The sequence below is a fragment of the Eptesicus fuscus genome, chromosome 7 (genome assembly GCF_027574615.1).
Source record: "Eptesicus fuscus isolate TK198812 chromosome 7, DD_ASM_mEF_20220401, whole genome shotgun sequence".
In the NCBI taxonomy this organism is placed as follows: domain Eukaryota; kingdom Metazoa; phylum Chordata; class Mammalia; order Chiroptera; family Vespertilionidae; genus Eptesicus; species Eptesicus fuscus.
In genome coordinates, this window is record NC_072479.1 from 6,007,535 (window position 1) to 6,022,285 (window position 14,751).

General features: G+C 40.5%; 1 protein-coding gene across 2 annotated transcripts in view; it reads right to left on the minus strand.

The window, feature by feature from the left end:
• PSPC1 (paraspeckle component 1) overlaps positions 1-14,751 on the minus strand; it is a 124,906-nt gene that overhangs the window by 105,082 nt on the left and 5,073 nt on the right. For both annotated transcript variants that reach the window (XM_054718721.1, XM_054718720.1), the window contains exon 2: positions 5,300-5,601. In XM_054718721.1, the coding sequence (XP_054574696.1) occupies positions 5,300-5,601 (302 nt within the window). The remainder of the gene's footprint in view (positions 1-5,299; positions 5,602-14,751) is intronic.

Sequence of the window (14,751 nt, forward strand, 5' to 3'; positions counted from 1 at the left end):
TAAAGGAAAGTCATTCAAGTTCAGGAGGCACAGAGAATCCCAAACAGAACCATGCACAGACACATAATTAAAATGCCAAAAATTAAAGACAAAGAAAGAATCTTAAAGGCAGCAAGAGAAAAGAAAACTGTTAACTACAAGGAGTTCCTATAAGGCTGACACCTGATTTATCAGAAACACTACAGGTCAGAAGGGAATGGCATGAAGTACTTAAGGTAATGGAAAGCAAGGATCTGAGACCAAGATTACTATATCCAGCAAGGCTATCATTCAAAATAGATGGTCAAATAAAGAGCTTTCCAGACAAAAAAAAGCTAACCAAGTTCATCACCATCAATCCAGCATTATAAGAAATGCTAAAGGGATTGCTGTAAGAGATTGCTGAGAAGAAAAAAACACAAGAGAGAAACCTAGCCGTACAGAATTAAAATGGCTATAAATAAGTACCTCTCAATAATAACCCTAAATGTAAATGGATTAAATGCTCCAATCAAAAGGTGTAGGGTAGCTGAATGGATACAAAAACAAGACCCAACTATATGCTGTCTATAAGAGAGCCACCTCAAAACAAAAGACACACAGAGGGTGAAAGTGAAGGGATGGAAAAATCTTTCCATGAAAATGGAAAAGAATAAAAACTGGAGTACCAATACTCAGATCCGACAAAACAGACTTTAAAAGCATCATGCTAAGTGAAATAAGCCAGTCAGAGAAAGATAAATATCATAGCATCTCACTCATTTGTGGAAGATAATGAACAATATAAACTGATTAACAAAAATAGAGCCAGAGAGGGAAAAATATCCTAGAATAGAAGTAATCCTATTATTTGCAGGTTTTTAATATTTCCTACAACTTTTGTGATATCATACTATGTTAGTACAGTTCTAATAATATTATTATACTTAAAATCCATTTATTTTTGAAATATTAATGTTTATTGCATGTAATGTTATATGTAAGATCATTTTTCTTGAATAATTGGTGTTTATTGCAGGTAACATTATCATATTTAAAATCGTTTTTCTTGAGATATTAATGTTTATTACATGTAACATTATTATTTTAAGATCGTTTTTCTTGAAATATTAGCGTTTATTGCATGTAATATTATTATATCTAAAATCGTTTTACTGGAAATTTAAAAAAAAGAACATCAGCAAACTGAAAGAAAAGGCATGTTAATATAGCAACAGGTTTAATGACTATTGTAATTACATAAAATTAATCTTAAGTAAATGGAGAGATATACCATATACATGGATTGGAAAATGTCAATACTGTGAAAATGTCAGTTTCCCCAAATGAGCTGTAGACTCAAAGTAATTACAATCAAAAGCCCAGGAGAGCCCTGGCCGGCCAGTTCAGTGGTTAGTGTCAGTCTGCACATGGGAGGATTGCAGGTCCAATCCCCACCACCCCCCACCCTCCGGAGTGCTTATGGGAGGCAACCAATACATGTCACATAAATGTTTCTCTCTCTCCCCTTCCTCCCTTTCACTCTGTCTAAAAGCAATGGGAAAAATATCCTCACTCCTTGGGTGAGGATAAAAAATAAAAAAGGCCCAGTAAGATATTTAATTGACAAACTGATTTTAAAACACAGTAAGGTTATAAAAAGAAAAAATGATAACCAGAAAAAATTTGAAAAAAATAAATAAAAGTTGAATGATACTACCCGATTTCAAAGCTTAGGCTAAAGAATGTACAGTACAGGTCAAGGAAAGAGAAAAGAGTGCAGGTTTTCTTTTCCAGACTTTTAATAAAGATAAAAGGTAACGAAGAAGAAATTAATACTCTTTCCAATTAATGGTGTTAGAACAAATGGGTATCTATATGAAAAAAAAATGAATTGTTACCTTATACTCCAAATGGATTACCGGTATAAATAAACAAGTTATAAAATTTCTCAAGAAAACACAAGAAATGCTTTATTACCTACCTTAGGAAAGGCAATGATTTAATACAATGTTACAAAAAGCACAAACAAACCATAAAAAAATATATTTGATAAATTAGACTTCAAAAATTATAAACATTTCTGCTCTTTGCAGAACACTATGAAGAAAATTAAAAATGCACAGTCCAGGACAAATAGTCATAATATACACCTGTTCCCAAATTTGTTAATGCGATAAGACAAACCACCCAATTAAAAAAAAAAAGCTTTCAATACTTTACAAAAGATAAAAAAAGAGTAAAGAGGACATGAAAAGATATTCATCATTAGTCATTAGAATATAAAATTTAAACCACAATGAGAACCATTGTGTAGATATTCTACACTCAAAATTATCTAAAAGATAGAGACACTATGAAGTGTTTATAGAGATATGGAGCAACTAGAACTGTCCCATTCAATGCTGGTGGGAGAGTTAAATGGTATAACCATTGTGGAAGGGTTTGGCAATTTCTTCTCTTTTGTTTAATTTTTTTGTTGCTGATTTCAGAGAGGAAGGGAGAGAGATAGAGAAAGGTAGAGAGAAACATCAATGATGAGAAAGAAGCACCGACTGGCTGCCTTCTGCACACCCCCTACTGGGAGGGGGGCGGAGTCAAGCCCGCAACGCAAGCATATGCCCTTGGCCAGAATCGAACCCGGGACCCTTCAGTTCGCAGGCCCACGCTCTATCCACTGAACCAAACCAGCTAGGGCTTGGCAATTTCTTATAAGGGTGAATATATAGCCATTAACTCTTAAATGTACCAAAGCCACATGAAAGCATAATGTTCACAAATCTTATACACTAATGCTCATCATAGCTTTATTCATAATAGTCAAAATTTGGCCGAAACCGGTTTGGCTCAATGGATAGAGCATCAGCCTTCGGACTGAAAGGTCCCAGGTTCGATTCCGGTCAAGGGCATGTACCTTGGTTGTGGGCACATCCCCAGTAGGGGGTGTGTAAGAGGCAGCTGATCGATGTTTCTCTCTCATCGATGTTTCTAACTCTCTATCCCTCTCTCTTCCTCTCTGTAAAGAATCAATAAAATATATTTAAAAAAAAATAGTCAAAATTTGGAAGAAATTTGAATGTCCACCCTTAGGTCACTGGACAAACTGTGGTTATAACCATATGATGGAATACAAAATACGAATACAACGACAAGGATGCAATCTTGTAAACATTACACTAAGCAAAATAAACCAGACACAAAAGAGTACATACTATAAGTTTCCATTTTTATGAAATATTAGAAAAGGAAAAACTAATTTATAGTAATAGAAAGATCAATAGCTGTGTAGGACAGGGATAAGGAGTGGGGAATAAATGCAAAAGGACACAAAAGTACTTTTGTTGGATGATGGAAATATTCTTTATCTTATGATGGTACGTTGTGTGAATACATATGACTTGTTAAAACTCACTGATTTAAAATTGAGTGCATTTTGATGTATGTAAATTATACCCCAATAAAGTTGATGAACATGTCATTCTTTCATTTATTATTTAAACTAGAGGCCTGGTGCACGGAGGCCGGGGGGGGGGTCCCTCTGCCCGGCCTGCACCCTCTCCAATCTGGGACCCATCAGACATCCCTCTTGCAATCCGGGACTGCTGGCTCCTAACTGCTCACCTGCCTGCCTGCCTGCCTGATTGCCCCTAACCACTCTGCCTGCCGGCCTGCTCACCCTCAACTGCCCCCTGCTGCCGGCCTGCTCGCCCCCAAATGCCGCCCCCACCAGCCTGATCACCCCCAACCGCCCCCCGTGCGAGTGTGCTCGCCCCCAACTGCCTCCCCTGCTGGCCTGCTCACTCCCAACTGCCCCCCCTGCTGGCCTGCTTCCCCCACCTTCCCTCCTCACTGGCCTGCTCGCCCCCAACTGCCCCCCTGCTGTCCTGATCACCTCGAACTGATCCCCACTGACGGGGTGAGGGGCTGAGGGCAGTTTTCAGACTGGCCAAGCCCCCTAGTGGGGACCTTCAGGGTGGGGATCCCCACTGGGGTACCTAGCCAGCCTGGGTGAGGGGCTGATGGCTGTTTTCAGGCTGGCCACGCCCCCTGGCCATCCAGGCTCCCAGCCTCTCCTTTTTTTTTCCCCCTGGCCTCCTTGAGTGGAGGTCAGGGCCAGTTGGAAACAGGTATCTGGGATTTATTTATATTCTATAATTGAAACTTTGTAGTCTTGAACGGAGGCCAGGGCAGGAAGGAAGCTTGGCTTCCTCCATCGCCAGGGGCAACCCAAGCCTCCTGCTCGCTCCAGCTCCATGACCGCCGCCATATTTGGATTAATTTACATACTCGCTCCTGATTGGCTGGTGGGTGTAGCGGAGTGATGGTCGATTTGCGTGTTTCTCGTTTATTAGTGTAGCTACTAGAGACCCGGTGCATGAAATCTGTGCACTGGAGGGTGTCCCTCAGCACAGCTCGCACCCTCTCCAATCTGGGACCCCTTGGGGGACATCCCTCTCACAATCCAGCACTGCTGGCTCCTAACCACTCACCTGCCTGCCTGATTGCCCCTAACCACTTCTGCCTGCCAGCCTGATCACCCCCTAACTGCTCCCCTGTCAGCCTGATGGCCCCCAACTGCCCTCCCCTGACGGCCATCTTGTGGCGGCCATCTTGTGATAACATGGGGGCAGCCATCTTGTGTTGGCCATCTTGTGACAACGTGGGGTGGCCATCTTGTGATGACCTGAAAGCTTTGCGTGAGGGTGTGACACCACCTAGGCTTTTATTATATAGGATAGACATACCTTGTTTTATTGCACTTCACAGATATTGTGTGCTTTTATAAACTGAAGTTTGGGAACAACCCTGTGTCCAGCAGTCTACCATCATTGCCATTTTTTCAATAGGATTCGCTTTTTCTAAGCAATAAAGTATTTTTAAATTAAAGTATGAACTTTAGACATAATGCTATTGCACACTTAATAGACTACAATATAGTATAAACATAACTTTTACATGCACTGGGAAACCAAAAAATTCATGTGACTTGCTTTATCACCATATCTACTCTATTTTATTGGTTTGAAACTTAACCCAAATTATCTCCTCTATAAAATTTTGCTTTGCATATAATAGATGTTCAGAAAGTTAAATGAAAATCATAATCTGAAACGTTCTTAAGATTCAAGTACGAATCCATATACTTAAATTAGATGAAAGTATGACCCCAATTCCTAGAGGTACACAAAAATTCCTTATTAATCTTCACTGAGTCTTTACTCAGTACCTACTGACCATATGCCAAGACAGTATGAACTACAAGGAAACACAGAAATCCAAAACAGAGAGAAACCCATATATTTATAACTGCCTAGGAAATAACAAGATATTTAAAACTTACGTTGTCAGCAAGAATGCCCCATCACCACATCTTTCCAGAGCCTTTCGTGCAGGAGGTTTCGCTGCAAATTCTACAAAACCTTTTCCAGTAGCTCTACCGCGATCATCCACAACCACAACCGCTTTCTCTACTGGACCAAACTGGGAAAATGCTTGCTCTAGAAGCTCATTGGAAACAACTGGAGAAAGGTTCTTGACAGTCAGGGCTGCTCCATGTGTAGCAAAACGAATTCGGAGAGGTCTGCTCTTCAAAATGGTGCCATCCAGCTCTGCTTTTGCAATTTCAGCCAGTGTTCTGGATTCCTTTTTAGGAGGAAAAAATCACTTTTTAATGATATCAACACAAAAAAATTAAAATAGTGGTTTCTAGGGAGACTCGCTGGGTAGCTTTAGGAAATGACTGATAGAACCACTTTGTTTCTGTCTCTTTCAATTTTGGTAGCACAAAAATAATTAAAGTTAATTTTAAAAGTTAATTAATTTTAGCCCCACCACTGAGTGTCAGACCTAAGAACCAAGAGGTCACATTTCAATTCCCATTCAGGGCACATGCCCAGGTTGCTGGCTCGATCACCTGTAGGGGGCATGCAGGAGGGAGTCGATCAATGATTTTCATCATTGATGTTACTATCTCCCTCTCTCTCGTTTCCTCTCTGAAATCAATAAAAATACATATAAAGTAAGTAATTTTAAATGTTCTAGAAAATCCCAAGCCCAATGTCCTATTAAAAGCCATCACTTAAAGGTTATCTGCTCATAAAAAATTACACACTACTAATATTCCAAGCAATATATTTTAAAATCTCCTATATATGTTAAAAGAAATACTCTACATAACCCCTCTGCCTGCCTGCCTGATCACCCCCAACTGCTCGCCTGCCTGCCTGATAGCCCCTAACAACCTCTGCCTTGGCCCCCGCTGCCTCGGCCCTCGCCACCGCAGCTTCGTCCGGAAGGACATCCAGAATGACGTCCGGAAGGTCGTTCAGCTGTCCGGTCTAATTAGCAAATTAAGCTTTTATTATTATAGATTATCTGTGAAAACTAACAGATATTGTTAATCACTTCTGCAGAAATACTTTCATGGGCTACACATTTCTCAGCATTATATTGAAAAGAAGCACACACACACACACACACACACACACACATTCATGGTTTATAAGAGTTCTCTCCATTTCATAGAAAAGTGCACATGCACTTATAAACTAGAAATCACAAAAGATGATACTTCTTGAAAAGAAGGTATAGAATGTAGGCATACAAAACAATAAACAACAAACTGGTAAACTTACTAATGCAAGTATGTTCTTTTTCTTTGTGTTGTGAGAACTCTCCAGAGAGATGTAAAAGAGGCTTCATATATGCATTTGTAAGAATACAAATATACTACCTTATGAAAAAAGTCTGAAGGTCACAAGAGCTCTTTATTCAACCAGTAAAATGTTAACAACAGCTTCCAAGTACTACACTTATGCAAAAATCTATCTACAGAGCTAATATTACAAAGACAAATGAATCCAAACTTTTTACAGATATTCAAAATGGACACTTTGTTTTTTACACTTAATAGTAGTACTAGCAAATATTTGAGTAACTAACTAGGGATAGTTACTATGTGTTTAATATATCATATAATCTGTGATAAGCTGTGAAGTACATTTTAGGAATGGAGTCTTGAATTTAAATGCTGTCAGGTATAATTGCGAATAGGAAGGGACACAAGGAAATGTCAAGGATGGCGATAATGTTCTATATCTTGATAGAAGTTTGAATTAAACAGATGAATGTAATTACCTAAAATCACCAAATCAACCCTAGCCCGTTTGGCTCAGTGGATAGAGCGTCAGGGCAGACTGAAGGGTTCCAAGTTCAATTCCGGTCGAGAGTATGTAACTCCATTGCAAGAGTCAACCAAATGATGTGTTTCTCTCACATCGACATTTCTATCTTTCCCTCTCTTCCACTCTCTAAAAATGGAAAAATATCCTCAGATAAGGATTTAACGTTTTGCACTCGGATGTCGAGTGTGACTCAACACGGTTAGCATCGATAGCAGCTCGTATGTTGAGCCACACTCAACACGTAGTTTCACCGCGGGGGGGGGGGGGGGGGGGGAGTGGGGGGGAATTTTTGTCTATTTTTCCAATCTTTTCTTGTTTTCATTAGCATGAAAAGACAAGTAAAATGTAAATGCAGTCTCAACTGATGCCACCACCTTAGCTTATCTTTTGCATAGGCAGCAATCTTGAGTAGGAGGGTCCAAGGCATGAGTCGTTGCGTCATGCCTTTTTGAGCTTGCATCATCTTCCCTTGGTAAAGAACCTTCCTTATCTTTTCGTCTCCTAGGTTTGTTTAGGTTTCTATTAGCATATCACAGATGTTGTCATGACACAAGGTTTAGTTGGATGATTGGTTTGCCCCCTAGCAGTCGCATGTTCTGAGTGAATTTCCCCTCCTCAGGATGGATAAGTTTTCCAAAGACATAGAAAGCAGCGATGATGAATTTTACTTCGAAAACAAAGAAAAAAGTGAAAAATGTAATAGTGACGAAAGTGAGTTCTCCGAGGATGCGAGTGGAGATGATGAACAAATCGCTGGTCCTAGTGGAACTACAGAAAGGAAAAAGTCCCTTGCTTTGCCCAAAGATCTGGCTGAAAGTACTGACAGTGACAGTGACATTGAATTCATAAAGGCAAAACGAAGACACACAATTGTTTATTCGAGTGAGAGTGATGGAGATACAGGTGATATCATTGAGAAATCGGGTACAAGACCCAGTGAAAGTTACGTTTCTAGGGGAAAACAGGAAAAAGGAAAGTGGACATCTACATCTGTGAATGACAAAGAGCCTAGCAGAATCCCTTTCTCCACTGGTCAGTTACATGTTGGACCTCAAGTTCCTTCTGGATGTGCCACACCAATAGACTTTTTTCAGTTGTTTTTTACTGAGACGTTGATAAAAAATATAACAGATGAGACAAATGAGTATGCTAGGCATAAAATTAGCCAGAAAGAACTATCCCAGCGATCCACTTGGAATAATTGGAAAGATGTGACGATAGAGGAAATGAAGGCTTTTCTTGGTATAATACTAAATATGGGTGTATTGATTCACCCCAACTTGCAGAGTTATTGGTCCATGGATTTTGAGTCTCATATACCATTTTTTCTATCTGTTTTCAAAAGAGAAAGGTTCTTGCAAATATTTTGGATGTTACACTTGAAAAACGACCAAAAGTCAAGTAAAGATTTGAGAACAAGAACCGAGAAGGTAAACTGCTTCTTGTCACACCTTGAAATGAAATTTAGGGAGAGATTCTGTCCTGGAAGAGAGATTGCTGTTGATGAGGCTGTTGTTGGTTTCAAGGGAAAGATACACTTCATCACATATAATCCTAAAAAGCCAACAAAATGGGGTATTCGTTTATATGTCCTCTCAGATTCAAAATGTGGTTACGTACATTCATTTGTCCCTTATTATGGAGGAATAACATCTGAAACATTGGTGAGACCTGATCTCCCTTTTACTAGCAGAATAGTTTTAGAGCTTCATGAAAGATTGAAGAACTCAGTACCTGGTTCTCAAGGTTATCATTTCTTCACTGACAGGTATTACACTAGTGTCACTCTTGCAAAGGAATTGTTCAAGGAAAAAACACACTTGACAGGGACAATAATGCCCAATAGGAAAGATAATCCTCCTGTTATCAAACATCCAAAGCTAATGAAAGGAGAGATAGTGGCTTTCAGGGATGGAAATGTAATGCTTCTTGCTTGGAAAGACAAGAGGATAGTCACAATGCTCAGTACATGGGACACTTCAGAGACTGAGTCTGTGGAAAGGAGAGTGCGTGGTGGTGGGAAGGAAATAGTTCTCAAACCCAAGGTCGTGACCAACTATACAGAGTTTATGGGGGGTGTTGATATAGCTGATCACTACACAGGCACATACTGTTTTATGAGGAAGACTCTAAAATGGTGGCGTAAATTGTTTTTCTGGGGGCTTGAGGTCAGTGTTGTAAATTCCTATATATTGTACAAAGAATGCCAAAAAAGAAAAAATGAAAAACCGATAACGCATGTGAAATTTATTAGGAAACTAGTACATGATCTTGTTGGAGAATTCAGAGATGGTACACTAACTTCCAGGGGTAGATTATTATCCACTAACTTAGAACAACGTTGAGATGGATTGTGTTGTTTGTTCTAAAAGAAAAATCAAAGGAGGAAGAAAAGAGACGATGTATATTTGCGAAACATGTGAATGTAAACCAGGTCTTCATGTGGGTGAGTCTTTCAAAAAATATCACACCATGAAAAATTATAGAGATTAAAATTACTCTTTGAATGTATCAATATTTTAAAATATAAAAAAATCCAAATAGCCGAAACCGGTTTGGCTCAGTGGATTGAGCGTCGGCCTGCGGACTGAAGGGTCCCGGGTTCAATTCCGGTCAAGGGCATGTGCCTTGGTTGCGGGCACATCCCCGGTGGGGGGTGTGCAGGAGGCAGCTGGTCGATGTTTCTCTCTCATCGATGTTTCTGGCTCTCTATCCCTCTCTCTTCCTCTCTGTAAAAAGTCAATAAAATATATTTGAAAAAAAAGAAAAAAAATCCAAATAAATAAGTTTGTATGAAAAGAAACTCCAGTTTTTTATTCTACTGCCATGCTTTGTAAAATCTGGGGTATTTAAAAAATTAAATCCCAAGTAGAATAAAGGAATCGAGAAAAAAGCAAGCGAGTGCAAAGAGTTAAAAAAAAAAAACACCAAATCATACACTTACAAGTTGTGCATTTTACTATATGTAGATTTCAAATACCTTAAAAAATAATACTGGCCAGCCACAGCGGTTCAGTGGTTGAGTGTCTACCTATGAACTAGTTCAATTCCCGGTCAGGGCATATGTGGTCAGGGCACATGTACAGGTTGCAGCTAGATCCCCAATGTGAGGCATGCAGGAGGCAGCCGATCAATGACACTCTCTCATCATTGATGTTTCTATCTCTCTCTCCCTCTTCCTCTCTGAAATCAATAAAGATGTATTTTTTTTAAAAATACTGGACTTTAGCATTTCAGAGTCATGGACTAATGAATAAAGAGACATGAACCAGGTATGTGAAATAACATATACAGCCCAACTAGTGTGGCTCAGTTGATTTGGAGCATCGTCCCATGGACCAAGAGGTCCCAGGTTCGATTCCCAGACAGGGCACATGCCCAGGTTAAGGGCTCAATCCCCAGTAAAGGGCATGCAAGAGGCAGCAGATTGATGTGTCTATCCTGTAGATGATTCTCTCTCTTCCCCTCCCTATCTATGAATCAGTAAAAATATTTAACATAAAATAACATATACCAAATCATTTAACTGTGGAATCTAGGTGATGGGTGTATGCATATTCATTTCTGTCTCAAATATTTTATAATAAAACTAGAGGCCCTGCACCCTCTCCAACCCGGGACCCCTCGGGGGATGTCCAACTGCCAGTTTAGGCCCACTAACGCCCCTGCCGGCCTGGTCACCCCACACAGCCTGCTGTTCAGTCGTTTGGTCGTCCCTCACTAACCCCCCCTGCCGGCCTGGTCGTAGGCAGCCATCTTGTGAGGGCCTGAGGGTTGATTTGCATATTACCTCTTTATTATATAGGACTAGAGGCCTGGTGCATGAATGCATGCAAGGGTGGGGTCCAGCTGGCCAGTACCCCAATGGGGGCTGATCAGGGCCAAGCAGTGGCGGGGAGGGGACGCGGAAGGTTGGCCAGCTAGCCCTGCCCCCAATCGGGGTAGAGGGGGCTGATTGGGGATGGGCCAGCCAGGGTAGAGGGGCAGTGGGCAGTTGGGGGGGCTGATCAGGGCCCCCATCAAGCTTGGTTGGCCGCCGCAGTGCATGTCATAGCGACCAGTCGTTCTTGTTCCGCCGTTCCGGTCGCTTGGCTTTTATATATATAGATGTTTGGGGGCAGGAGGCTAAGAGAACATGGTGAGGCCTTTGTAAAATTAAAGAGTTTTGTTTCTAGAGAGAATCACCTCTTCAGATCCAGTCAGATAAATTTCACATCATCTTTCTTTTGTTGTTGTTAATCATTCCCTGAAAATATTTTTCCCATTGATTTTTAGACATGGAGGGAGAAACATGGATGTGAGAGAGACACATCAATTGGGCGCCTCTCGCAAGCACCCTGACTAGAGCTGGGGATCGAATCTGCAACCCAGGTTCATGCACTTGACTAATAACTGATCCCAAGACCCTTCAGTGTTCAAGCCAAAGCTCTAACCACTGAGACCACCAGCCATGGCTTAGCGTGGGTGTTTTTCTTTTTTAAGGGAAGCGAGGAATCTCTATTCTTATTAAATCAAGTAATTCTTCACTGTTGGCAATGAGTTCAATTTTTTATACTTCTTGGCCCAAGGAAAATGTTTATGCAGTCAGAATTTCCAATTCCATCACTCTTTTTTAAAGTTTATGTTGTTCATGATTTTAAATAGCTCCACATCAGGGTTTATTTGTGTGTTTTGTTTTAAGTATATTTTTATTGATTTTAGAGAGAGGGGGGAAGAGAGAGAGAGAGAAATGACAGGCTGCTTCCTGTACACCCACTACTGGGGATCAAGCCTGCAACCCATGCACGTGCCTTGACCAGGAATAGAACCAGCTACCTCTTGGTGCATGGGACAATGCTCAACCAACTGAACCACACTGGCGAGGGTTACATCAGGGTTTTTTAACCTCAGACCACTGACATTATGGGAAATATAATTCTTGCTGGGGGTAGGGGCTGTCCCATGCATTATAGGATGTTTAAGTCAGTAGAACCAACGTGCAGTTTTAACAAACAAAATGCTTCTAGACACTGTCAAATGGCTTTTGGGAAGCAAAACTACCCCATTGAGAACCACTGCTCTAAATGTGTGTTGAAATATTTGTAACCAATTAAAAATATAGATCTGAAATGAAACCAATGATTTCTTTACTTCCTGCCTCAAAATAATAACTTTTTTGTTATTGTTACTAATTATACTCACCCAATGATATTTTTTCATTGATTTTCTAAGGAGAGTGGGAGGGAGAGGGAAGAGACAGAGAGAAACATTGATGTGAGAAAGACACATCCATTGGTTGACTCCCGCACACACCCTGACCAGAGCCAGGGATTGAGCCTGCAACCCAGGTGCGTGCCCTTGATTGGAATTGAACCTGGGACCCTTCAGTCCACAGCCCACGAACACTCTATCCACTGACCCACACTGGCCAGAGCTACTTCAGAGTTTTGTTGTTTGTTTGTTTTTTAATATATTTTATTGATTTTTTACAGAGAGGAAGGGAGAGGGACAGAGAGTTACAAACATCGATCAGCTGCCTCCTGCACACCTCCCCACTGGGGATGTGCCCGCAACCAAGGTACATGCCCTTGACCGGAATCGAACCTGGGACCCTCCAGTCCACAGGCCGATGCTCTATCCACTGAGCCAAACCAGCTAGACTACTTCAGAGTTTTTTAACGTCAGCACCATTGACATGGGCAAGATCTTTCTTGGGGGGCGGGTCGCTGTCCACTGCATTGTAGGATGTTTATGTCAGTAGAACCAACCCGCAGTTTTGACAAACAAGAATGTCTCCAGACACTGTCAAATGTCCCCTGGAAAACAAAACTACCCTATTTGAGAACCACTTCTCTAAATGTGTACTGAAGTATTAGTAATCAATTAAAAATACATATTTTCAATGAAACCAGAGATTTCTTTTAACTTCCAGCATCAGAAACTTTTACCAAGTAGTTATTATATTCCAGCCATTCATTATAACATTATCCTTGCCAAGTCTTATGAAGTAGGTTCTGTTACTATCCCCACTTCACATATATGGAAACAGGTCTAAAGATGTTGAATTTACCTGCCCAAGATCACACACTGCAAATGCTAATTTGAATCTATGCACAATTCACAATATCCACCAATACAAATCCTACCTTCCAGCTTGTGTCCCTACATCAGTCTGCACAAAAGGTAAAACTACAGGTTCTTAACTGAAAGGAATACAAAAAAGTAAAATAAAAATAACAAGAAACTAAGTGACGACCTAAAATAGAGACTGCTTGAACTAGAATCTAATGATTACTAGAGAATCGTTTCCAAACCACATGATCTTTTCTCTCATTATTAGTGGTTAAAATACCCCACTGGAAGAATACTAAGTTAATAAGTATAAGGAAACCCACTGATGCAAAATGGAAATAGCCTTCAAGTCTAGTCAATAGAAAGTTGATTAAATAACTTACAGTATACGTTCATACTGTGAAATATTGTCATTAAAAAGAATCTAGCCTGGCCTGAGTCACTCAGTTGGTTAAGCAGGTCCAGTGCACTGAAAGGTTGCTGGTTGATTGCCCAGCAGGGCACATACCTGGGTTGCAGGTTCAATCCCCATTTGGGACACGTATGAAAGGCAATGGCTCAATGTTTCTCTCTTACATCAATGTTTCTCTCTCTCTTATCCTTCCTCCTCCTCTCTCTAAGCATGTCCTCAGGTGAGGATTAAAAAATAATAATAATCTAATGACACAAAAAGATGTCAAAGATATAATGAAAACTCAAAGCACAATACAATGTATAGTCTAGTTTGATTTTTATGGAAAAATATACAAAAGTTAAGTGATCATGTTTAGTAAGTGTACTAGGGGAAGATCTTTCACTAGTGTAAAATTATAATTAAGAGAACTTCCCTGAAATAAAAGATGACTTGAAATTACGCTGAACAGGCCCACTAAGTACCTTTTGCATTGTCTAATTAATATTTGAACATTCTATAAGAAGCATACATTAGCCCAGCTTCAGTGGCTCAGTGGTAGAGCATCAACCTATGAACCAGGAGGTCACAGTTTGATTCCTAGTCAGGCCATATGCCCTGGTTGTGAGTTCAATTCCCAGTGTGGGGTGTGTAGAAGGTAGTGAATCAATGATTTTCTCTCATCATTGATGTCTCTCTCTCTCTCTCTTTCCCTCTTCCTTCCTCTCTGAAATCAATAGATATATTTTAAAAATAAAATAAAAAGCATGAGGAGCCGAGGCCGGTTTGGCTCAGTGGATAGAGCGTCGGCCTGCGGACTGAAGGGTCCCAGGTTCGATTCCGGTCGGGGGCATGTGCCTTGGTTGCGGGCGCGTCCCCAGTGGGGGGTGTGCGGGAGGCGGCTGATTGATGTTTCTCTCTCATCCATGTTTCTGGCTCTCTCTCTATCCCTCTCACTTCCTCTCTGTGAAGAATCAATAAAATATATTTAAAAAATAAAAAGCATGAGGAAAGAGGGTTTAGTCCTCCATAATTAAATATAAGTAAATACAGTTAATTTCTAATTATTTAATTAGAACAATGGTTCTCAAACTTTAGCATCAGAATAACACCCAAGCCCTGGCTGGTGTTGCTCAGTTGGTTAGAGTGTCATCCCATACACCAAAA